Source organism: Manacus candei, unplaced genomic scaffold, assembly GCF_025592945.1.
Source record: "Manacus candei isolate 608988 ecotype Guabito, Panama unplaced genomic scaffold, ASM2559294v1 h1tg000131l, whole genome shotgun sequence".
Classification (NCBI taxonomy): Eukaryota; Metazoa; Chordata; class Aves; order Passeriformes; family Pipridae; genus Manacus; species Manacus candei.
Window position 1 is genome coordinate 306,955 of NW_026138179.1, and position 23,940 is coordinate 330,894.

A 23,940-nucleotide genomic window follows, 5' to 3' on the forward strand; every position below is an offset into this window, starting at 1 on the left:
GGAGACCCCCACCCGTGCCGATGCCCCTTCCCCGTGTCTGCCATGTGGGGATGGCCCCAGTGGTGCTCAGCAGGTCCCAGAGATGGGATGCCATGGGGGCCATGGTGGACATTCCTACCCAGCACCACCAGCACCATGACTCAGGGGAAGAGACTAAAGTGGCCCCCCATGGTGCCCTGTGAGTGTCTGTGTGTGCTGCCTGGGACAGGGACCCCCTAGGATGGGGCTGGGGCGTCCTGTCCCCCAAAAGACATCACAGTACATGGAGGCTACAGGTGCAAAGGGGTTTATTTGGGGTTCGGGGATCCCTGACCCCTGAGGTGGGGATGGGGGGATTTGTGGGGGCAAAAGGGTGGCAGTGCAGGGCAGCGTGGCCACCCCAGCCCTGTCTCCCGGGGCTGCAGCCCCCCACTGCCAGCTCAATGCCAGAGCCCCCCCTCAGAGCACCTTGCCGGGGTTCATGAGGTTGTGGGGGTCCAGTGCAGCCTTGATGGAGCGCAGGGTGTCCAGCCCCTCCTGGCCCAGCTCCTCCAGCAGCAGTGCCCGCTTGCCCAGCCCCACGCCGTGCTCCCCGGTGCAGGTGCCCCCCGCCGCCAGCGCCCGCCTGCGGGACAGGGAGGGTCAGGGCAGGGGGACATCTGCCTGTCCAACTGTCCCCCCAGGTGCCCCATCCCCACCTGCCCAGGCGCTGGGTGAAGGCGTGGACGCGCTGGGCCTCCTCTGGGTCCTGGGTGTTGAAGACGAGGATGCAGTGGAAGTTGCCATCGCCTACGTGTCCCACCATGGGTCCTGCAGGGCCGTGGGTCAGATGAGGTGCACAGGGAGGATGGTGGCCCCCCAATCCCCCCCTCTGTCCCAGGGGGCTGCGGCCCCACTGACCGGTGAGTCCAGAGTCCTGCAGGTCCTGCTTGGTCTCCACCACCACGTCGGGCAGGCGGGAGATGGGCACACAGACATCCGTGGAGTAGCCCTGGGGCGGGCAGGGCAGAGCTGTGGCAGCTGCAGCTCCACGGGCGCTGCCGCCATCGTCCCTGTCCTTGTGCCTGTCCCTCACCTGGCAGCCGGGCCGCAGGGCCAGGGCCGCGTACCAGGCGTTGTGGCGCATGGCCCAGAGCCGCCCGCGCTCCTCCGGCTCCTCCGCCCAGGCCAGGCCGGAGCCACCGTTCAGTCGCACGATCTCCTCTGACAGTGACCAGGAGCCCTGGCATGGGACCCACGGCACCCCCAGGCACCTGGCCCTCACCCCAGGACCTCCAGTGCCCATCCTGGGCATCCATCCCATATCCCAGGATACCCCTGGTCCTCCCATCCCTTGTCCCTGGGCACCCATCCATCACCCTGTGACTTGTCTGGTCACCCCTGTTCCATGTCCCTGAGCCTCTCAGCAGACCCCCAGCCCACACGCCCATCCCTCACCCTGTTGTCTTCCAAGTCCCCATCCCAAGCATCCATCCCTGGTCCCTCTGTTCCTGGTCCGGGGCACCCATCCCTGATCCCAGAACAACCCTGTCCCCCATCTCCTGTCCCTGGACACTCATCCCGCATCCCTGGGTGTCCATCATGGCCCCCAGCCCCAGGCACCCAATCCTCATGCCTGTTCCCATCCATACCCGTCTGCCGCTGCTGCTCAGCCAGGCTGTTCCGGGAGCCATGGAGCTCCAGGAGGAGCGTGGCTGCCACCGGCAGCCCCATCCCGCTGTAGCGGCCACAGGCGTCTGCCATCACCTCATCCAGGAACTCTGGTGAGAGGAGGCAGCGCTCAGTGCCACCACCAGCACCTGGACCCGCGGCCCCACCTTTGGCCCCGGGCACGCACCGATGCGGGCCACGGGCACGGCCGCCTGCAGCACCTGCACCGTGCACGCCACGGCCGCCCCCACGCCGGGGAAGGAGGCGATGGTGGCGGCGGTGGCCTCGGGCAGCGGGTGCAGGCGCAGCGTGGCCTGAGTCAGGAAGCCCAGGGTGCCCTCGGAGCCCACGAAGAGCGAGGTCAGGTCGTAGCCGGCCGCCCGCTTCCTGTGTGGAGCTGGTGAGCAGGTACACCCAGGAGTAGCCAGCCCAGCACAGCCCCCCGGCCCCAGCACCCACCTGGCCTGGCGCCCGGGGCCGGCGGTGTGGAGCAGGCGCCCGTCCGGCAGCACCACGCGCAGGTTGAGCACGTTGGGGCGCATGGTGCCGTAGCGCACAGCGTTGGTGCCCGAGGCACCCGTGGCCGCCATGCCACACAGAGAGGCGTCTGCCCCGGGGTCTGCAAGCAGGGGGTGGGAAGGGGATGGGGGTGGGGATGGTCTCCACTCCCCCATGGACACCTCCAGGACCCCAGACCACAGCAAAACCATGGGCAACCCCAGCAGCACTGGGGCCATGGCACCTCTGGTCCCACGGGCACCACTGGGACCACAGTGCACCCATGAACACCCCAGGAGCCCCAGCATTCCCGACATCCCCAGTCCAAAATCATCCCCAGCACCCTCAGTGGTGTGACCCCCGGCCCCATGGCCCCCCCATGCCCACGGTACCGACAGGGAACCAGAGCCCGGTGCCACGCAGGTGGCTGTTGAGGGCCTTGCGGGTGACACCGGGCTCCACCGTCACCGAGAAGTCCTCGAGGCTCAGCTCCGCGATGCTGTCCATGCGGCTCAGGTCGAAGCAGACGCCGCCCTGGCACAGGGGCACCGGTGGGTCTTGGCACAGCCGAGCACCGAGAGCCCCTGGGGGGTCAGGGGGTGCCGGGGAGCCGATACCTGCACGGCATTGACACCGCCCTCGAGGCCGGTGCCGGTGCCAAAGGGCACCATGGGCACACGGCGGCGGTAGCAGAGCGCGGCCAACTCCTGGACCTGCCCCACCGACTGGGGCCACACCACGGCGTCCGGGGGAGCACAGCTGGGGGACAGGGGCACCGCTGCCAAAATGACTTCCCCCTCCTCGGGGCCCTTTCCCTCCCCAGTTCTCTTGCCCTCCCTGGGATCCTTCCCCAGGGCTCCCAGCCCCAGAGGACACTCACGGGTGCATGGACTCATCGTGGCCGTGCTGCTCCCGCACTGCCGTGGCCGTGGAGACATTGGGAGCCCCGACCACGGCGCTCAGGGCCTCCACAAAGTCGGGGGGCAGCGAGGGCTGCGGGGGAACGACCAGGGCTCTGTCAGGGAGGGGCTGGGGAAGCTCTGCCTGCGGCCCTGGCACACACAACAGCCAAGGGCACGGGGCCCAGTGGCCACGGCAGGACGGGAATGCCCTCGGGGACCCCTGGCCCCACCTTGGAGCAGCAGCTGCGGCGCCCCAGGGCTGTCCCCAGTGCCAGCACCCGCCGCAGGGCCATGGCAGGACCGGACAAGAACAGGAACACGGGAACTGAACGACCAGGACCCTGCCCTGCCCTCCCCACTGGCTGTTGGTCCCTCCCCCACACGGACACCTTAAGGTGGCTCCGGCCACGGGGATGGACATGTGAGTGTGTTCCTGCCAGGGGGACCCATCCTACAGTGCCCGTGGTCACATCCCCACACCGGGCAGGGTCCCAGCCTGAGCCGTGTCACTGCCCCCACCATGGCCCTTGCCCTCCCAACTGTCCCACAGCCCCGTGTTCCCATACCTGCTCAGCTGGCCCTGCAGCTGGCCAGGGGGCCTTCAACCTCTGGGAGGCCACATGGCCCGGGCCTGGGCCGTCCCAGCCAGGTGTCCCCATGCTCAACCGTGTGACCACAAGCAGCCCTGTCCCTCTGACCCCATGCCCAGCCAGGTGTCCCCATTCAGGACCCCGTGTTCCCATGACCCACTGTCCATCTGTCCCCTTTCCCAGCCAGCTGTCCCTGTGCCCCCATTCCTGTCCCTGTTCTCACCCAGATGTCCCCATGCCTCCCAGCCCTCCTGACCAGGTGTCCCCATGTCCCCCCTCACACCACACGCTCCCATCCCCAGACACCAGTCTCAGCCACCCGCCTGTCCCCGGCCCTGCTCCCACCCGTCCCACGGCGGGGACAAGGACACGGTGCTCAGGGGTGGCAGCGTTTATTGGTGTTTATTGCCGGGTTCAGTTGGCCTCCAGGATGGAGTCGATCCAGTCGCGGAGCTCGGTGACACGGGCGTAGACGCCGGGCGTCTGCGTGTCGCAGGTGCTGCTGCCCCAGGACACGATGCCCACCAGGGTCCAGGCGCCGTCCTTCTGGCACACCAGCGGGCCCCCGGAGTCGCCCTGCATGGGGCACTGGGTGAGCACCAGGGAGGGGCCCAGGGGGGCCGGGGGCAGTGGGGGGGCCGGGGGCACCTACCATGCAGGAGGAGGCTCCGTCGGCGCCGGCACAGACCATCACGTCGCGGATGCGGTAGCCCCAGAACTCCTTGCACTGGGCGTTGGTGAGCAGGGGCAGAGCCGCCTGCTGCAGCACCGCCGGTGTCTCCGAGTCTGCGGGAACGGGGCCTCAGCTCCGGCACCGGAGCGGCAATGGGGACAAGGACACGGGGGCGGAGGTGGTGACAGGAGGGGTCAGGGTTGGGGATTGGGAATGGGAATGAGGAAGGGGCTGGGGATGAAGACGGGGAGAGGGATGGGGATGAAGGCAGCGAGGGGGACGAGAAGGTGCCGTACCACTGGAGTCAGTGAGCCCCCAGCCGGTGGTGACGCAGGTCGTGCCCCCCGAGAACTCGTCGGTGGCCTGGGGCAGGCAGACGGGGGACACGCGGTCCGAGAACTGCGCTGGAGTGGCCAGTTTGATCAGGGTGATGTCGTCGCGGATGGTCAGCAGGTTGAACTTGGGGTTCTTGAAGACCTGGAGCAAACAGCACCGCTCCCAGCGCCCATCCCGCCCACCAGGGTGCCAGGCACTGGGCATTCCTCAGGGACCCATGGGGACACCGGGGAACGGTCCTGTGGGTCCCGTGCTGGCAGGGTGCCTGAGCTGCAGAGCCCACCCCTGGGACACGGGGGAGCAGGGACACCCTGTGCCACATCACCTGCAGGGATGAAGGGGACCCTGGGGGCCTGACCCTCATCCCTTGGGGCTCCTGGGGACACCCTGGGAACCCGGCCTGAAGATGAGGGGGAGCAGGGACACCCCAGGGGATCGCAGCCCAGGGATGTAGGGAACCACGGACACCCCAGGGAAGCCCAACCCTCAGGGAAAGGGCAACCAGGGACTCCTTGGGGACCCCCAGGACAAGGGGGACCCGGACACAGCCCCCCGGGTCCCTGTGGTGGCCCAGCAGGCACACAGCCCCCACCCCAGCGGTACCTTCTCGATGGTCAGCGTCTGTTGAGCAGTGCTGGGGTTGTTCTGGTCATAGGCACCCACCACCACTTTGTCGGTTTTCCTGGGCACGGGCAGGCACTGAGCACAGGGCACGGGCACGGGGAGGGGGCAGCTCTCACAGCCCCGTGTCCGTGCCCAGCCCCACGCCACCAGCAGCAGAGCCGGTGCCTACCTGACGCCGCAGTGGGCAGCGGTGACCACCCAGTTCTCGCTGATCAGGGACCCGCCGCAGAAGTGGAAGTTCCCGTAGCGCTGCCAGGGAGAGCTGCCCTCAGCACCCGGCACCGCCGACGGGTGCTCTGTGCCCGGCCCCCCACACGGCACCCACCCCGGGCCCGGCTCTCACCTGCAGGGACACCTGCCATGGCCAGGACCCCGGCACTGCCGGCTCCCCGTTGACGATGCGGGTGTAGCCACGGACGACGGGGGCGATGGCGGGCACGCCGCAGTCTGCGGGGCACAGGCGGCCGTGGCACGGGGGCTCCGGCTGCTCTGGCCCCTTTCCCCTCCCCACCACTGCCACCCCACCAAGCCCCAGGCCCACCCTGCCAACCCCCACGGTCCCACGCACCCTCAGGGAGGGCGGCACGGGCAAAGCCCACCAGAGCCAGGCAGCTCAGCAGCCACAGCAGAGCCATTGTCACTCGTCAGGATGGACCCTGCCTGGCACCTGGTGCCTCTTATACCCACCCTGGGCACGTCCCCTCAGCTGCTGGCCTTGCCACCACAGCCTTGGGAGATAGGGTTGCACCTGGTACGGTGCCACCACTACATTGCCAGCCCTGGAACCCTCTCGTCACCCAATTCTTTGATGTCCCGGGGGACTGGCCCTGTGAATGAACAGAGCCCCTGTGCCCCTGCCTGGGCGGCAGCTGGGAAGGGCTCTGCTGACCTAACCCCAGGTGAACTCCATGATCCTAACCCCAGGTGAACTCCATGATCCTAACCTCAGGTGAACTCCATGGAGTTTGGAAATTCCACCATCCCATGACAGCCTATCCTGGCAGCCCAGAAAGCTGAACGTATCCTGGGCTGCATCTCCAGCAGTGTGGGCAGCAGGTGAAGGGAGGGGATTCTGCCCCTCTGCTCCACTATGTTGAGACCCCACCCGGAGCACTGCGTCAAGCCCTGGACCCCAACATAAGAACAATGTGGACATGCTGGAGTGGGTCCAGAGAAGGTCACAGAGGTCCGCTAAGGAACAGAGTGCCTCAGCTATGGAGGCAGACTGGAAGAATTGGGGTTCTTCAGCCTGGAGACGGCTCCAGGGAGAGCTTAGAGCACCTTCCAGTGCCTAAAGGGACTACAGGAGAGCTGGAGAGGGACTTGAGACAAGGGCATGGACTGACAGAAGAAGGGTAGAATGGCTTCAAACTGACAGAGGGCAGGGTTAGAATAGAGATTAGGAAGAGATCCTCCCCCGTGAGAGTGGTGAGGCCCTGGCACAGGTTACCCAGAGAAGCTGTGGCTGCCCCATCCCTGGAAGTGTTCAAGGCCAGGTTGGATGGAGCTTGGAGCAACCTGGGGTAGTGGAAGGTGTCTCTGCCCATGACAGGGGGACTGGAACAAGATGAACTTTAAGATCCTGTCCCACCCAAACCATTCTGTGATTTTGTGATAAGGACCCAGGCTGGCATGGGCTCATTTTGGCACCAGAGCTGCAATTCCCACATGCCTTTCGTAGCCTATTTCTACCAACATTTGCTTCACTGCTCTGATATTCCTGTGGGTCCACAATTCCCATTTGTTCCTATTATAGTGGATGTCTGGGCTGAGTTTCATCATTCCTCTCAACAGGAATGGTCTTCCAGCTCCTTCCTTCACATTAGATTAAAAAAAAAAAAAAAAGGTAGCAGAGCCTTTACAGACAAGTTGGCCTGTGAGGACCCTTCCAACCATAACCACTTTACTATGATTCCATGACCAAGTGAGAACTCACCCCATGCACCGGACTAAGGACATTTTTAAGCCAGAACTTGGACCACGTGCTGTCCAACATCCATAGCCAAGGACACTGGCTCCAGGTGCCATGCTCCCAGGCCATGTCGTGGCACCGTACCAGGTGCAACCCTATCTCCCAAGGCTGCGGTGGCAAGGCCAGCAGCTGAGGGGACGTGCCCAGGGTGGGTATAAGAGGCACCAAGTGCCAGGCAGGGTCCATCCTGACAAGTGACAATGGCTCTGCTGTGGCTGCTGAGCTGCCTGGCTCTGGTGGGCTTTGCCCGTGCCGCCCTCCCTGAGGGTGTGTGGGGCCATGGGGGTTGGCAGGGTGGGCCTGGGGCTTGGTGGGGTGGCAGTGGTGGGGAGGGGAAAGGGGCCAGAGCAGCCGGAGCCCCCGTGCCACGGCCGCCTGTGCCCCGCAGACTGCGGCGTGCCCGCCATCGCCCCCGTCGTCCGTGGCTACACCCGCATCGTCAACGGGGAGCCGGCAGTGCCGGGGTCCTGGCCATGGCAGGTGTCCCTGCAGGTGAGAGCCGGGCCCGGGGTGGGTGCCGTGTGGGGGGCCGGGCACAGAGCACCCGTCGGCGGTGCCGGGTGCTGAGGGCAGCTCTCCCTGGCAGCGCTACGGGAACTTCCACTTCTGCGGCGGGTCCCTGATCAGCGAGAACTGGGTGGTCACCGCTGCCCACTGCGGCGTCAGGTAGGCACCGGCTCTGCTGCTGGCGGAGCGGGACTAGGCACGGACACGGGGCTGTGAGAGCTGCCCCCTCCCCGTGCCCGTGCCCTGTGCTCAGTGCCTGCCCGTGCCCAGGAAAACCGACAAAGTGGTGGTGGGTGCCTATGACCAGAACAACCCCAGCACTGCTCAACAGACGCTGACCATCGAGAAGGTACCGCCGGGGTGGGGGCTGTGTGCCTGCTGGGCCACCACAGGGACCCGGGGGGCTGTGTCCGGGTCCCCCTTGTCCTGGGGGTCCCCAAGGAGTCCCTGGTTGCCCTTTCCCTGAGGGTTGGGCTTCCCTGGGGTGTCCATGGTTCCCTACATCCCTGGGCTGCGATCCCCTGGGGTGTCCCTGCTCCCCCTCATCTTCAGGCCGGGTTCCCAGGGTGTCCCCAGGAGCCCCAAGGGATGAGGGTCAGGCCCCCAGGGTCCCCTTCATCCCTGCAGGTGATGTGGCACAGGGTGTCCCTGCTCCCCCGTGTCCCAGGGGTGGGCTCTGCAGCTCAGGCACCCTGCCAGCACGGGACCCACAGGACCGTTCCCCGGTGTCCCCATGGGTCCCTGAGGAATGCCCAGTGCCTGGCACCCTGGTGGGCAGGATGGGCGCTGGGAGTGGTGCTGTTTGCTCCAGGTCTTCAAGAACCCCAAGTTCAACCTGCTGACCATCCGCGACGACATCACCCTGATCAAACTGGCCACTCCAGCGCAGTTCTCGGACCGCGTGTCCCCCGTCTGCCTGCCCCAGGCCACCGACGAGTTCTCGGGGGGCACGACCTGCGTCACCACTGGCTGGGGGCTCACTGACTCCAGTGGTACGGCACCTTCTCGTCCCCCTCGCTGCCTTCATCCCCATCCCTATCCCCGTCTTCATCCCCGGCCCCTTCCTCATTCCCATTCCCAATCCCCAACCCTGACCCATCCTGTCACCACCTCCGCCCCCGTGTCCTTGTCCCCATTGCCGCTCCGGTGCCGGAGCTGAGGCCCCGTTCCCGCAGACTCGGAGACACCGGCGGTGCTGCAGCAGGCGGCTCTGCCCCTGCTCACCAACGCCCAGTGCAAGGAGTTCTGGGGCTACCGCATCCGCGACGTGATGGTCTGTGCCGGCGCCGACGGAGCCTCCTCCTGCATGGTAGGTGCCCCCGGCCCCCCCACTGCCCCCGGCCCCCCTGGGCCCCTCCCTGGTGCTCACCCAGTGCCCCGTGCAGGGCGACTCCGGGGGCCCGCTGGTGTGCCAGAAGGACGGCGCCTGGACCCTGGTGGGCATCGTGTCCTGGGGCAGCAGCACCTGCGACACGCAGACGCCCGGCGTCTACGCCCGTGTCACCGAGCTCCGCGACTGGATCGACTCCATCCTGGAGGCCAACTGAGCCCGGCAATAAACACCAATAAACGCTGCCACCCCTGAGCACCGTGTCCTTGTCCCCGCCGTGGGACGGGTGGGAGCAGGGCCGGGGACAGGCGGGTGGCTGAGACTGGTGTCTGGGGATGGGGGCGTGTGGTGTGAGGGGGGACATGGGGACACCTGGTCAGGAGGGCTGGGAGGCATGGGGACATCTGGGTGAGAACAGGGACAGGAATGGGGGCACAGGGACAGCTGGCTGGGAAAGGGGACAGATGGACAGTGGGTCATGGGAACACGGGGTCCTGAATGGGGACACCTGGCTGGGCATGGGGTCAGAGGGACAGGGCTGCTTGTGGTCACACGGTTGAGCATGGGGACACCTGGCTGGGACAGCCCAGGCCCGGGCCATGTGGCCTCCCAGAGGTTGAGGGCCCCCTGGCCAGCTGCAGGGCCAGCTGAGCAGGTATGGGAACACAGGGCTGTGGGACAACTGGGAGGGCAAGGGCCATGGTGGGGGCAGTGACACGGCTCAGACTGGGACCCTGCCCAGTGTGGGGATGTGACCACGGGCACTGTGGGATGGGTCCCCCTGGCAGGAACACACTCACGTGTCTGTCCCCGTGGCCGGAGCCACCTTAAGGTGTCCGTGTGGGGGAGGGACCAACAGCCAGTGGGGAGGGCAGGGCAGGGTCCTGGTCGTTCAGTTCCCGTGTTCCTGTTCTTGTCCGGTCCTGCCATGGCCCTGCGGCGGGTGCTGGCACTGGGGACAGCCCTGGGGTGCCGCAGCTGCTGCTCCAAGGTGGGGCCGGGGGTCCCCGAGGGCATTCCCGTCCTGCCGTGGCCACTGGGCCCCGTGCCCTTGGCTGTTGTGTGTGCCAGGGCCGCAGGCAGAGCTTCCCCAGCCCCTCCCTGACGGAGTCCTGGTCGTTCCCCCGCAGCCCTCGCTGCCCCCCGACTTTGTGGAGGCCCTGAGCGCCGTGGTCGGGGCTCCCAACATCTCCACGGCCACGGCGGTGCGGGAGCAGCACGGCCATGATGAGTCCATGCACCCGTGAGTGCCCTCTGGGGCTGGGAGCCCTGGGGAAGGATCCCAGGGAGGGCAAGGGCCCCGAGGAGGGGGAAGTCATTTTGGCAGCGGTGCCCCTGTCCCCCAGCTGTGCCCCCCCAGACGCCGTGGTGTGGCCCCAGTCGGTGGGGCAGGTCCAGGAGTTGGCCGCGCTCTGCTACCGCCGCCGTGTGCCCATGGTGCCCTTTGGCACCGGCACCGGCCTCGAGGGCGGTGTCAATGCCGTGCAGGTATCGGCTCCCCGGCACCCCCTGACCCCCCAGGGGCTCTCGGTGCTCGGCTGTGCCAAGACCCACCGGTGCCCCTGTGCCAGGGCGGCGTCTGCTTCGACCTGAGCCGCATGGACAGCATCGCGGAGCTGAGCCTCGAGGACTTCTCGGTGACGGTGGAGCCCGGTGTCACCCGCAAGGCCCTCAACAGCCACCTGCGTGGCACCGGGCTCTGGTTCCCTGTCGGTACCGTGGGCATGGGGGGCCATGGGGCCGGGGGTCACACCACTGAGGGTGCTGGCAGAGGGGATGATTTTGGGCTGGGGATGCTGGGGGGTCCAAGGGTCTGCCATGGTCCCTGAGTTGTAGCAGGGATGCCCCTAGGACTGAGAGTGCCATGGACCCAGTACTCTGGGCTCCACATGAGGCCTGGGTACTGGTGTCCCAAAGGTGCTGGAAGGGATGGGTTCCCAGGACCACCAAGGCTGGGGGTGAGGGCTACCACCCTCTCTACCACACCAAAGCCACAGCCGCCATGGTGGGCCATGAATGTGCTGTGAGAGATGCCCTCCCCACCTCAAGCCAGAGCCAGAGTGGCCCCACTGCCCTGCACTGCCACCCCTCATTTCCCCCAACCCCCCACATGCCCCATTAAACCTCTGTGCACCAGCAGTCTCCATTGGCTACGAGATCTTTTAGGGGGACAGGATCCCCCCAGCCCTGCACCAGGAGCTCTCCCTCGCCTCAGCAGGCACATGCAGATACCCAGGAGATGGAGGGCATTTGTAGGTAAATCTTTATGCTGCTGGGGGACTTGGGGCCAAGTTTTGGAGGGGGTTGCCACGCTGTAGCTCCGGGAACCAGCGGAAGCTTCCCCTGTGTTCAAAAGGCACCAATTTCAGTTCACGTTTCGGTTACAGCTGGTACTGTATCACACCCCGAGACGTGAGAACGCACAGGTTAGCCCCTTCCTGCCCCAGCAGCTCCCCACCATCCCTTACCCCCCTGGGGACCCCTATCCCCAGGCTCCAGCACACAGGGGGACAGTACAACCTATCTGCATCATACTGTCCCACCACCACAGGGGATGGCTTCCACACCATTAGAATCTGCTGGCCACTGTAGAGTGGCTCTGGTGTCCCCCCGAGAGCGGGGCAGCCACAGCAACACCTCAAATTGCCAGGCACATCCTTGTCTCAAGAGGGACACGGCCCCATGCCCTCCAGACCAGGACCGGCTGCCGGTTTTGTATAAGAGAGGACAGCAGGGAAGGATAGGGCATAGATGCACCTCCCAGCTTTGCTTCATTACGGGCACAGCTCTGAAACCATTCCTGGCCTCCGGCGAGAGGGAAGAAGAGGGAAGGAGATGATGGCTGCAGCCCATCACTCCCCTCCCCATGGAGCCCCAGCCCCCCGGTGTGCATGAGTCTCTATGTACATGTCCGCTTACACCAGGTGGAGAGGACTCCCATGGAGGGGAACACATGTCTGGGGAGGGGTGGGGGCCAGAGAGAGGGGACAGTGGCCCTGAGGCCATCACATGGCTGCCAGCTGGCCCAGCACCATCCTGAACTGCTGCGTGCTGTTGGCGAGTTCCTTGACGCGCTCCACCATGTCCTTGGACGCGGCAGGAGAAGGGTAGTGGAGGGCGGCCGCCTTGGTGGTCGCCACGATCTCCTTGAGCATCTCACAGAGGAGGTTGCTGTAGTGCATCACCTTGTGCTGGACATCCTGGGCCTTGGCCTGGCGGGACAGCGTGTCCCCAATGAAGACGAGCTTGTGGGCGCTGAGGATGACGAACTTGCTGTGGGCCACGAAGATCTTGGGGGGTTGGTTGGTGCTGACGGCGGTGAAGAAGGCGTCGACAGCGTTGGTGAACGTGGTAAGGTTGGCCTCGCACTGCTCCAGGTAGAAGAGGAGGAGCTGGCGGTCGGCAGGACACAGGGCCCCGCTGCCCCGCGCCGGGCCGTAGTGCTGGGAGGGGCTCCAGTTGGACAGGTCATTGTCGATGGGGCGCGACACCTCCTGCTCCAGCCGCTCAAACTGCTTCAGCTGTGGGAGGGATGAGTGTGAGGTAGGGGGGCCACCGAGCCAGCACCTGCTCCCCCTCCCCGGAGCCACCAGCACGGGTGGCCATGGCCACCAGCCCCAGGGAAAAGAGTGAGGGACAGCGCCAGCCTCAGGACAACTATACCACACCCCTCTCCACTGGCACAGCATTGGTATGGTATGGAAGGCAAGACAAAACCCTCCACTGGGACAGACAGGGAAGAGGGCTGTGGTCAGACCGGCAGCAGAGGTTATGAGGGAAGCAGGACCTGGGGCCCTGCCTGCTCTGGGCACTGTGCCCAGCAGTGCCTACCTGCCTACCCTGGTGCCCTTACCTGCTGGTGCTCCAGCTGGTCCTTGCTCTGTCGGATGATATTGCCTTTCTCCAGCAGCTCCTTCTGGGTCTTCTCAAACTCCTCCTTGCCCTGCAGGAGCATGACATGGAAGGGGTCAGCAATATCAGCCTTGCCAGAGCAAGCTCCCACCTGCCCCAGGACACCCCTGGTCCCCACAACCCTCAAGCTGGAGGATAAGAGCAAGATGTGTGGCAGAAGCAGATCTGCCTAATCCCCCTGTGCCGGGGAGGCACCGGCACAAACGCTCCCTGTGGGGAGTGACCCCCCTGCCCGTGCCCACCTGGAGATGGACATAGTCGTAGTCCTCCATCCAGCCACTCTCACTGTTCTCGTAGGGCCCGTCGGGCGACTCCTGGGCCAGTAGCTTGGGTGGGGAGGGCAGGGGCCGGGACTGGATGCTGCTGGCTTTGTCGGAGGGGTGAGGGGGCCCATGGCCACCGCTCTCCGCCACCGGCTTTGTCCGTTTGAAGAGGAGGGAGGCATTGCCATGCAGGAAGGAAGCCAACTGCTTGGTGTCATCAGGGACACCACGTGAGTGCATGATGAAGTGCTCCAAGTCATCCGCGCCCGGCTTGCTGCTGGTCAGCGCACTGGGGGCCCAGTGGCAAGCGTCCAGCGCTTGGCCGTGCCGTGCCAGGGCCTGGTAGACCTCCTCCATCTTCTGCAGCTGCTTGCTTAGCTTGGCGTACAGGGAGCGGTCGGAGGCCTGGGCAGCATTGCCCACTGCCCCCCGGGCAAACTCCAGCAGGTCCCGGAGGGCCGTCCGGACGCCCTCGGCCGCGCCGCGGATGCTGGCGGCGTTGGCCTCCATGTGCTCGGGGCTGCGCCAGTTGGTGCCGATAAAGGACATGAGGTAGGAGACGGCGCTGCTGACGCCGTGCTGGAGCTTGGCCAGTGTCTCCATAGCGGCGTCCAAGTCCAGGGAGAACTCCTTGCCGGCTCCCTTGGCCGGCTCCTTCACGGGCACCACATCCAGTGAGGACGTGGAGATGTTGCTGCGGGTGCTGCCCGTGCTGGAGGCTGAGAGGCGCTTGGCGTCGGCGCCCTTGGCCTCGCGGTCCACTTGCGGTGGGACATCGTAGATGTACTCGCCCTCTGTGTCCACGGAGCCCTTACCCGGGGCGTGCAGGTCCCGGGGCACGTCGTACACCTCTTGGGAGGGGAAGGTGGATCCCCCCAGCTTCTTGAGGCTGGGGGGCACGTCGTAGATCTCGTGGGAGAGCGGCTGCTCAGGAGCACCCTTCCCAGCTGCCGGTGGCACATCATAGACATCCTCTGGCAAGTAGGGCTCCTGCTGGGCCAGGACAAGGTGGCGGGAGGGGTCGAAAGTTTTCTGCTTGGCGAAGGCGGGGGGCACATCGTAGGTCTCCTCCCGTGCCGGGCCATCCGGCACGTCCTTGCTGACCGAGGGGGGGACGTCGTACACCTGCAAGGGCAGAGCAGCAGGCACTGTCAGCACTGCTGGAAGGGCTGGCCTGGCTCAGGCACAGAGGTGCAGACGGGCTGCCCAATGCTGTGGGGCACACAAGAGCCACCTCTGGGCATGCACGATGGCACTGGGTGGGCACCAGGATGGAGCCACGCACCCCAGGGGTTCCCCTGCCCTTTGGGACAGGAATCACAACATCCTAGAGCAGCCCAGGTTGGAAGGGACCTTGAAACATCACGGAATCCAAACTCATCCCCTGGATGTGAACATCCAGCACCCTGCCTCCTGGTATCCTGAAAGCCTCCAGTGCCAGGGACACCATCACATCTTTGGGGAAACTGATCCCTGGGAGAGTGAATTATTGTTTTCCTTATAAAAATCTGTCTTTCTTATAGAGAAGCTGGGAGGTTCCTAGCAGCACTTACAGTTTGGGGCAGGTTCTTCTCCACGCTGGGGGGCACATCGTAGATCTCCTGCCCTGGGTCCTGCCCATTGGGACCCTTCACTGCCATGGGGGGGGTGTCATAGACCTGGAGAGGGGGACACAGAATGATATATCAGAGATGGCATGGGTACTCATCTCTGCCCAGGACCAACTGGGAAAGATGGAGGTGCCCAGAAGCAGTCTCAAGTTTCATAAAGTGCACAGTTTTGGGTGCAATTTGCCCAGCTTTGGATCCCCAGCTGTGCCAGGTCATTTCCCATTCTAGAGGATGGAGCCAAAGATACCCCCTCGACCCCACAAGCAGCCTCACCTCCTGGTTGAACTGGTTCGGGACCCCCCCTCGGACAGGTGGCACGTCGTAGATCTCCTGGGAGCCCGTGGAGATGAGGTGGCGAGGGAAATCATACTCAACCTGCTCACCCTTGGGGGAGTCATAGACATACACCTGCCCCATGCGGGTGGGCACCAGCACCTGGAAAAAGACGGAAAAGTGATGTAGGGACTGCCGAGCACCCCCCCAGCCGGCATCATCCCCCCCAGCCGCAGCACGGGGCTGCAGAGGGGCTGGGTGCGCGGTCCGTACCCCCGGTGCGGCAGCGGGCACGGCGGTGCCCACGGGAGGGCGCTCCCCGGCCGGGCGTGCAGGCTGCCGGGGACGGGATGATCTCACCGGTTATTTATAGCGGCGATAGAGCCTCGCAGAGAGACAAAGCCCGGCCGGCACGGCCGCGGGGAGCACCACGGAAGAACCGATTCGGGCATCGAGCTGTGGGCAGAGATCTGCCTACGCCTGGAAACCCCTGCCCACGGCTTCACCCCCGAATTGGTCGTTCCATGGCGACACGAGCGTGGCAAATAACCAAACCTAGAGGGTCATGGCACTCTGCCCAACTGGTGCTAAGAAGGGCTGAGGTGTCAGGCTGGTTCTCAGTTTTAGGATGCTCCTCATGCCCTGGATGTGATTGGCAGCTCCCTCTCCTCACTGGCTACTTCCCAGGGGTGTGAGTCAGGTAGCCTTCCCAGAAAACTCGATACCGAAAGCACCTCACTCCTCTTCCCTGGGATGACGTGCCAGAGAAGGGGCAGAGCCAGGAGGAGCCTGGTGTTGGGGATGGAGCTGTTAGGCTCCATGCTGGGGACAGGCTGGTGGTTCACCCTTGCCTCACCAGTAAATCCAGCAAGCACTGGCAGGCTCTTTGGCACAGCCAGGACATGCTGGCACCCGCTGCCTGCTCCTGCCCGCGCTCCCAGCAGGAATGAAGCCTCACAGCACTGTGCTGGGTACCACAGTTACTTCCACAGCTGCAGAATCTGGCCAAAGGAGCCCTTGGGTTATCAGCACCCTGCACCCACACCAGACATGCTGCCATGCCCTGAGTGAAAATGGCAGAGCCTACACAAGAGACCATGAGGACCCAAGTGCCAAATGCTGTGCCAGCCCCAAGCAGGGCAGCCCAGGTCAACCAAGGCACCACAGCCACTGCAGAGACTCCCTCACTGCACCCCCTCCTGCCAGCAGTGCGGGGAAGGATGCCCACACAACTCCAGCAATGGGCACAAGGGCTGCCCACTCCAAGAGACACCAGTGGGCAGATAAGCCCAAGCCCTGCCAGCCACTCACACCCATGGACCACAGAGCAGCCCACAACTATAACATGCTCCCCAATCCAGTCTCCCCGTCTTACCTTTCCCTGGGGCTTGTGCCCTTCCCAGCTCCTCATGTCCAGCGATGGGGGCACCTGGTAGATTTCTTGAGCCTGACCAGCTGAGGGAGGAACCTGGTAGACATCCTGGGGAGGACTGGCAGAACCCCCGGGGTACGCCTCTGCTGCCTGGCCCAGGGAGGGGGGCACCTGGTAGATCTCCTGGCCGGGGTTGGGGAAGGTGTGGGGAGGTGCCTGCTTCGGGAAGGTGGGTGGCTGTTTAGCCGGGGCAGGAGGAAACTGTCCGGTGGGTGCAGAGCCCGGGTACAGACTCTGCTGTCCCTTGTTGGGGACCGGCATCAGGTAGACGTTGTCCCCTTGGGGGGCATAAGCAGGGTGCATGGGTGTGTACTGCGAGGCGGGCGACAGCGGGGTGTATCCCCCTTGGTGGTGGTACGGCAGAGCCGGCTGGGGCACCGACGGCTGCGGCGGCGCCTGCCCCTGCGCCGGGCCGGGCGCTTGCTGCTGCTGCTGCTGCTTCTTGTCGTACATCCCCACCAGGATCTTGAGGCGGTTCCCGGGGACGATGCCCTGCCGGCCGTGGAGCGAGCAGAGCCACCAGCCGTCCAGCCCCTGCGTGTTGCGCTCCAGCACCGTCATAATGTCGCCCTTGCGGAAGGAGAGCTCGTCCGGGGACTCGGCCACGTTGTCGTACAGCGCCTTGGCCAGCACGTTCTGGAAGAGAGCCCCGCGCCGGGGCGGTGAGCCGGGCCCCGCCGGCCGCGGGGGCGTCATCCCGGCGGGCCGGCAGCTCAGCGCCGGCACCGAGCCCCGCGGGCCGGGGGCTTCGCCGAGCGCCTCCCGCCAGCGGGATCTGCCCGCTCCGACCGCCGAGGGATTCCCCGCTGGAGCTCAACCCACTCTTCCCAGAGGTGGTGCTGGGAAGGGGCCGGGCCCTTCCTCCTCCCCGGTTTCGGGGGGCCTCCTCTGCCTCTCCCGCCCCTTCCCTCCGCCGCCGGGGAGGAAGTGCCGGGGCGGTGAGTCAGCCGTGCCCGTGGCCATCCCACGGCTCCCGCCGCCGGGCCTGGGCCCCTCCGGCCCCGCGGGGTCCCCGGCCCGGGCCAGGACGGCACCTGCCAGCGCTGCCCGGGGGGGCTGCGGCCCGCCCGGGGCGGCGGGGCCCGATCCCCGGCTCTCCCGCGGCTCTGCCCGGCCCTGCCCGCCGCCGGTGCCACCCTGCCCGGCGGGGCGGGGGGCGGAGGCCCGGGGAGGCCCCTGGCCCCGGTGGGGCCCCCGCGGGTCCCGCAGAGCCGCGACCCGCCGGGGGCGACGGAGGGCGGGCAGGGCCTGACCGCCCCGGTGCGGCGGGGCTCGGCCAAGGTCACGCCAGCGAGATCGGCCGCACCGAGGGGGCCCAACCCATGGTGGGGGGACTGCGGCCTTCCTCCTCCATCCCCTCCTCCTCCTCCTCCTCCCTGGCGGGGCCCCCCGCCAGCCGTTCCCCCGCGTCCCGCCTGTCCCCGCGCACGTCGCCGTGTCTCCCCTCGCCCCGCGCCCCGCTCACCAGGTAGTTCATCTTCCCGCGGGGCCGGGCCGGCCGCGGCGGGGGCCGGGCCGGGAGCAGGGCCGGGGCCAGGCCGGGCCGGGCCGGGCCGGGGGCGGCGGGGCCGGGGCCGGGGCGCGCGGGCGGCGGCGCCACACGGAGCGTTCGTTATAGCGCCGCGCGCGCCCGGCCCCGGCCCCGCCCGCCGCCATTGGCTGCGCCCACGGGGGCGGGGCCTCAGGCAGGGGCGGGGCCAGGGGGCGGGGCGGAGGGGGCGGGGCGAGTGTGCAACGTGTGTGCAAAGGGCGTGGAAGGGGTGTGTAAAGAATGTGAAATGTGTGTGCAATGTGTGTGCAAAGGGCGTGGAACGGGTGTGTAAAGGGTGTGCAATGTGTGTGCAAAGGGCGTGGAAGGGGTGTGTAAAGAGTGTGCAATGTGTGTGCAAAGGGTGTGGAACGGGTGTGTAAAGGAGGGTAATGGGTGTGCAGTGAAGGGCAATGAGTGTGTAAGACATGCAGTGGGTGTGTAACGGGTGTGCAGCAAGGGGTAAGGGCAGTGTAACGGGCGTGAAACGGCTGTGCAGTGAAGGGCAACATGTAAGGGCCTGCAATAGGTGTGCAACAAATGGGTGTGCAAATGAAGGGCAAAGGCTGTGCAGTGGGTGTGTAGTGAGCAAAGGGTAATGGGAGTGTAACTGGTGTGCAATGGGTGTGCAACAAAGGGTGACAGGAGTGTAACGGCAGGGGGATGTAAGGGGCAGGTAACGGGCGAGTGTAGGTGCAATGGCTCACATGGCAGAGCACACATGGCACACCATAGCACACGTGGCATACATGGCACAGCTCTGTCGCCCGCCTGGCCTGTTCCAACAGCCCGCCCACGTGGCCCACGGGCACCCCAACAGCTGGTGAGCCTGGCCCTGGCATCGGCACGTGCTGTGCCGCAGGCCCTGCCATCAGCAGCACGGCCAGGAGCAGGCGGGGAGGGCCGCGGGGCTCCCTGGGAGCTGTGGGATGCACATGTGTGAGCTGTGTGGGGACACAGGACCTGTGGACAGGCACAAGCTGCACGGACACCCACGCTGCACCCCAAACATGCGAGAGCACGCAGGGAACCACGGACAGGGACACGAGGGGTGAATGCAGCTGCGTGGGCACACGGGCGAGTGGGTGGTGTGGGGGCCTGCGTGAGAGCCGCGGGCAGTGAGTGAGCGCTGGGTGCGGGGGCAGGCAAGGAATGTGCCCCTGCCCCTGCCCCTGCCTTCCGGCCACAGTCCCCGCAATGGCATTTCCTCTCACCCTCAGGGGTTACCTTTGGGCCACAGGCCACATCAGCGTGCAGTGGCAATGTAGAGGCCAGACTGCAAACACATGCCCTTCTCCAAAAAGCAGGGCTTGTTCCACTCCCTGAGAGCCACCACCGCTGTCCCCTGCTGGAGGCACGTTTCCCTGCTCATGGCTGGCAGAAAGGGACACTGAGGCACAGCCGAGGTTGGCAGATATCCGGAGGCAGAGACTGCGGTTGCACCCGCAAACCGCAGCTGCCCCGGCACAGGGGACTGTGGTTTCCTCTTGTTGGTGACAGCGGTGACAGCGCAGGGACTGAGTGCCATGGGCATCCTTGGGATGGGCTCTAAGCTCCCCAGCCCCTCTCCCACCAATGCAGCTGATCCCATGAGGCCATGGTGTGTTTGGAGACCCTGAGCCTCGTGTGGGCCCACCCAGCCAGCAGCAAGGGGCTCCTGGGATCCCTGGGGTGTCCCCAGGGTAAAGCTCCCACCATATGGTTCCAGGCAGGTGCTGAGGGGCAGCAAACTCCCTTCTTTCAGGCTTCAAAGCAGTGGGGATTTCATTTTTCCCCTCTCCCTGTGCTGATGCTCAGATCAAAGTGTTCCCTGTCGAACTCGATCCCATTTTTGGTCCATTGGAGCCAAAATCACTGCTTGCATCTGCTGAGCACCCTGAGCTGGCAATGGCTCCTGCACACCCCTGCTTCCACAGCCAAGCGCCCGGGGGGCAACAGGCACCAACTGGTCTCCCCTTCAGCTTTTCCCACCTCTGAGAAAACAAAATGCCAAAAAGAAGATCAAAAGTGGAGCATTCCAGGGGCCCTGTGGCACTGGGGATGCTCAGAGCTGGGCTGGCGCTGCCCGAACATCCCTGTGCCGCTGGTGGTGGGGCACAGTGAGGGTCTCACAGTCCCAAGCCGTGGCTCTTTGCTGGCTCTGGTGGACGTGGGGCTGGGTGTTTCGGGGTGGATGCTGCTCGGGATGCAGGTTGCCCCAGCAACGGTTGCTATGGAAAACACTTCAGTGGCAAAATTTCCAGCCATATTCACGTGTCTGTCATTGTCTTCCGGAGGGTCCCTGGTGTACGACGAGCCAGGCACGGCTGGCTCTGCACTGGGCTGCAGGGGACTGGCTGTGCCCAGCCCGGCTTCTCCTGGCTTTTCGCAGCTCTTCCCACTGGTTCTGGTGTGAGAAGGTGTCAGAGGCCCTTAAAGTGGGATTTAGGGGAGCACGGCAGACATGCATGGGACAGGGGGAGCAGGCTGTGCTGAGCCATGCCATATTAATTGGCTAATTGCTGATCAGTGTTCTGTTGGCCCAGCCATGCTGCAAACATCAGATGAGATGTGTTTTGGTGAACCCATGCCAGGCCTGGCATAGCTCTGGGACAGTAGGACATATTGGGAAAGGGGCTGGCACTGGGATGCTTGCAGGCACCAACAGCTCCATCCAGGGCTGCCTGCTCCTGCCCACAGCCCTGCCAGGTCCGTGCTTCAGAAAGCCTCTCCCCACCTCCTGGAGCAGCAATAGGATTACACGGGACTGAGTCTCCTAGCAATGAACAGAGAAATAAATCCTATAAGGCAGGACAGGATTTATTAGACTTCAATATTCTGGAAATAATGAGGACATTTCTCTTGGCTTGTAATATCACGGGACCCAACAGGATCACAACCAGGATTTATCCCTGTGCTTCTCTAGGGGGCTGGGTCAGTTCTTAGCTGCACAGAGAAGATGTCATGGGAGACTGCTTGCCTTTTGAGAGAGCAGGATGACAGGGCACCCCCTCATCTCCAGAGAAGCTGAGGCCGAGTGCGGGCCTTGGGCTGCCCCAACAGTAGCGGCTCTGTTTGTCTCCCCATTCATTCCCTGGCGAGGGCTGGCGCTGATCCTCGCCCCCAGCCGGGGCTCGCCGGGGAGCAGGAAGGGCTGGCTGTGCCACCAACACCAGCTGAGCTTCAAATGCCAGTGCCAGCACTCACCAACAGCACAAGGATCCCCCAGGGGGGACCCTCCTCATACGGAGTGGGAGACCCACTGTGCTGCTGGATGGGACACTGCTGTGAGGTAGGAAGTGGCAGCTTGGAAAAGAGGATGTGGTGCTGCCAGGATCACCTGCCAGGCACCAGCCCTGCCCCTTGGGGAACTGCTGCCCTGGCTGCGGGGAGGTGCTCCCAGGGTCAGCTCCACACTCTGCTCCTTCCTTCTCCAAGCTGCCACGCTCTGCCCCATGGCAGCTCAATCCATGGATCCCATCGAGTCCTTGGGACAGCCTGGTGGGGGCCATGAGATGCACCCCCAGGCAGCCAGCGGAACCGACATTTATTCCCCCTTCCCTGTCACTGAAGCAGCATTAAATGCAAGACATCACCTCCCCATCGCAACTGCCCCGGCTCCAGCACAGCCTCCCCAGAGCCCAACAGCTCAGTAAAGCCGAGCCCGCGGGTGCGGGTTGGACACAGCCGTTTTTCCCGTGGCTCCAGCACGTGGACACCACGGCAGAAGCCCCGACCATCGGGGCACACGGACACAATTGGAGCCTTGTCTGGGGCTCAGCTGCACAAGGGGCCCCTTCAGGCAGCCAGAGAAGGGGGAGCTCCTCAGGGCAAGGATGCTCTGGCCAAGAGGGACTCCTTGTAGGGCCAAAATTACCCCAAAACAAATGCTCAGGGTGGGTCCCGACCCACAGAGGATATGTGAGCTTCCCAGAGAAGACAGCTCAAGGTGGGAACATCTTGAAAGAGGGACCCACATCTCCTGGGAACGTTGCTCCTTGCAGAAAGCGGAGAGTTGCTGGGGACGCCAAGGGCTGGCGGGGACACCGAGGGCTGGCGGGTCCTGGGGCCACCCCCCTTCGTGGGAAGGTGAAATAGCAAGCAGAGAGGGGGTTTGGTTGGTTTGTTTTTCCCTTCTGAAGCAGCCAAGCTGTGTTTTCTGGAGACCTGTAAATCACTCCTCGTCTTCAGGAAAGAGAGGCGAGGAATACATGATCCAACCAAGCAAAAACGCAGGACGCTTGGGAGCGTGGAGGAAGCCAGGAATCAGCCCAGGCTGGAGGCTGCCTCCCGCTCGTCCCGCCAAGCCTGTCCCAGCTTGCTGGGCCGGGAGCTGGCACTGCATCCCGGCATCCTCAGGCCGAGGCGGGCACGCCACGCTGCCGCCAGGTGGGGAGCCCCACGGAGAGGGGAGCCGAGGCTCTCGGCCACCACCGTTACACTGCACTTTTCCAGCAAGTCAGGTTGCTTCCAAGATTTCAAAATTTTCCACATTGGCTCAGCTGAAGGGAAGGAAAAACCCCGGAGAAGAGAGGCTGGAGGGTTTGTGGAGAGCAGAGCTGGGGCTGGCAGGAAGGATCCAATATACTGAGGGTCACCAATCTTCCCAGTTCACCAGCATGCCAGTGGAGGCTGTGCTGGCCACATCCCACAGTGTGTGTGAATCCAAAGCCACCCCCAAGCCATCCAGAGCCAGATGCTGCTGCAGGACTCACTCTGGACACAGCCTGGAGCTCTTTAATGCTTTTAAGAGCAGGGCTGGGTTTGGTATCTCAGGTCTTTGGGATCTCCAAAGGTTCCCACTGCATCTCCATTCCACTCTTGCTCATAATACAATGCATAGAATTATTTTCTACTTCTTACCTACTTTTGACCCCAGGGTGCTGCCAAGCTGCTGGAGCAGGAAGAGCCCTACAGTGCAGTTGGGATGGCCATGACACAGCAAAGATTTTGGTCAGCAGCCCCCAGGAGCCAGACACCACAGGGACCCAGCCTATGCGGGGATGACACAATCCTTCCCCACCTCTGTCCAGTGTGTGAGGCCCCAGGAGCGCAGACATGAAGGGACAAGGGGCAGAGAACAACCCAAATATTCCCTCCTCTCCTCTCAGCACCAATGAAGCAAAAGGCAAATCATTTCCCTGGCTGCCTGCTCAACATCTACAGTGGGCCAAGCCCGCCCAGCCCCACTTGTGGCTGCCCTGGCTGAGCTGCTGTCCCGGCATTTCACTGGGAAAACAGCAAAACAAGCCCTGGCTGCCTTGGAGTCCCTGTTGGGAGGGACCCTCCAAGGAGGGCAGGACCAGCCACTTCCCAGCCCAGCACACAAGGAGAAGGGGCTGGAGATGGTCCGGCACCAGCATCCTGAGCAGGAGAGCAGCCCAGCTCCTGCAGCACCTGCCTTGCACTGCAGCCCCACCACCATCCAGCCAGGGCCACTCACTGCCACCCAGCAGCCCTGAGCTGAGATATCCCCACAGTGGTGCCCAGTTGTCCTTGCAACCTAAACCAGAGCAGAAACTGGTCTGGAAGTGTTTGGAGATGAAAACATGTCATCACCCCATTGTTTTGTTTCTGTCCAATTTCAGGCTCGTTTAAGCAGGTCCATTACAGCTGATTCTGTACAGAACAGGGCACCAAATGTTGCAGCTCCCCCAAGCACGTGGTGTTTTGTTCTTGTCTATCCTGCAACACGTCCACAGAGCAAGGGCTGACTCAGCAGTGGACATGTGAGCCCAAGGCTCAGAGCCACAGGCAAGGGGCCAGTAGCAGCGACGGTATCACTCGCCCTGTTAGCGGGAAGGATGGGGCTCGTGCCGCTTTCCCCTGGCACAGCACCAGCATGGGCTGCCCCTCCGAGCGGGCTCAGAGCACCCCGTGGG

At 64.5% G+C, this 23,940-nt stretch overlaps 5 protein-coding genes across 9 annotated transcripts; 2 read left to right on the forward strand and 3 right to left on the reverse strand.

The window, feature by feature from the left end:
* Positions 1 to 53: 53 nt before the first annotated feature.
* Positions 54 to 3,402, reverse strand: LDHD (lactate dehydrogenase D). 4 transcript variants are annotated; one of them, XM_051771344.1, is made up of 11 exons: positions 3,260 to 3,402; positions 3,008 to 3,120; positions 2,745 to 2,886; positions 2,520 to 2,661; positions 2,089 to 2,248; positions 1,817 to 2,016; positions 1,611 to 1,739; positions 1,055 to 1,182; positions 880 to 970; positions 678 to 789; positions 271 to 604 (listed from the first exon to the last, which is right to left on the reverse strand). In XM_051771344.1, the coding sequence occupies exons 1-11, from the start codon at positions 3,320 to 3,322 to the stop codon at positions 439 to 441; spliced, it is 1,446 nt and encodes a 481-aa protein (XP_051627304.1). In that variant the 5' UTR covers positions 3,323 to 3,402; the 3' UTR covers positions 271 to 438. The 4 variants fall into 4 exon arrangements, with proteins under 4 accessions (XP_051627303.1, XP_051627305.1, XP_051627304.1 ...); XM_051771343.1 differs by lacking the exon at positions 1,055 to 1,182 and having other exon boundaries at positions 54 to 604; XM_051771341.1 differs by having other exon boundaries at positions 1,817 to 2,248.
* Positions 3,403 to 3,995: 593 nt separating this feature from the next.
* Positions 3,996 to 5,894, reverse strand: LOC127462543 (chymotrypsinogen 2-like). Its single transcript, XM_051771198.1, has 7 exons — positions 5,821 to 5,894; positions 5,596 to 5,699; positions 5,422 to 5,501; positions 5,232 to 5,310; positions 4,589 to 4,769; positions 4,272 to 4,405; positions 3,996 to 4,195 (listed from the first exon to the last, which is right to left on the reverse strand). The coding sequence occupies exons 1-7, from the start codon at positions 5,885 to 5,887 to the stop codon at positions 4,034 to 4,036; spliced, it is 807 nt and encodes a 268-aa protein (XP_051627158.1). The 5' UTR covers positions 5,888 to 5,894; the 3' UTR covers positions 3,996 to 4,033.
* Positions 5,895 to 7,368: 1,474 nt separating this feature from the next.
* On the forward strand, positions 7,369 to 9,314 carry LOC127462570 (chymotrypsinogen 2-like). The gene is made up of 7 exons (XM_051771251.1): positions 7,369 to 7,491; positions 7,613 to 7,716; positions 7,811 to 7,890; positions 8,002 to 8,080; positions 8,543 to 8,723; positions 8,907 to 9,040; positions 9,117 to 9,314. The coding sequence occupies exons 1-7, from the start codon at positions 7,425 to 7,427 to the stop codon at positions 9,276 to 9,278; spliced, it is 807 nt and encodes a 268-aa protein (XP_051627211.1). The 5' UTR covers positions 7,369 to 7,424; the 3' UTR covers positions 9,279 to 9,314.
* A 73-nt stretch (positions 9,315 to 9,387) lies between these two features.
* Positions 9,388 to 11,159, forward strand: LOC127462572 (probable D-lactate dehydrogenase, mitochondrial). The gene is made up of 4 exons (XM_051771253.1): positions 9,388 to 10,052; positions 10,192 to 10,304; positions 10,408 to 10,549; positions 10,633 to 11,159. The coding sequence occupies exons 1-4, from the start codon at positions 9,990 to 9,992 to the stop codon at positions 10,888 to 10,890; spliced, it is 576 nt and encodes a 191-aa protein (XP_051627213.1). The 5' UTR covers positions 9,388 to 9,989; the 3' UTR covers positions 10,891 to 11,159.
* A 656-nt stretch (positions 11,160 to 11,815) lies between these two features.
* Positions 11,816 to 18,126, reverse strand: BCAR1 (BCAR1 scaffold protein, Cas family member). 2 transcript variants are annotated; one of them, XM_051771225.1, is made up of 7 exons: positions 18,017 to 18,126; positions 16,495 to 17,187; positions 15,120 to 15,281; positions 14,790 to 14,894; positions 13,216 to 14,361; positions 12,915 to 13,004; positions 11,816 to 12,582 (listed from the first exon to the last, which is right to left on the reverse strand). In XM_051771225.1, the coding sequence occupies exons 1-7, from the start codon at positions 18,026 to 18,028 to the stop codon at positions 12,067 to 12,069; spliced, it is 2,724 nt and encodes a 907-aa protein (XP_051627185.1). In that variant the 5' UTR covers positions 18,029 to 18,126; the 3' UTR covers positions 11,816 to 12,066. The 2 variants fall into 2 exon arrangements, with proteins under 2 accessions (XP_051627185.1, XP_051627184.1); XM_051771224.1 differs by lacking the exon at positions 18,017 to 18,126 and having other exon boundaries at positions 16,495 to 17,262.
* Positions 18,127 to 23,940: the final 5,814 nt, after the last annotated feature.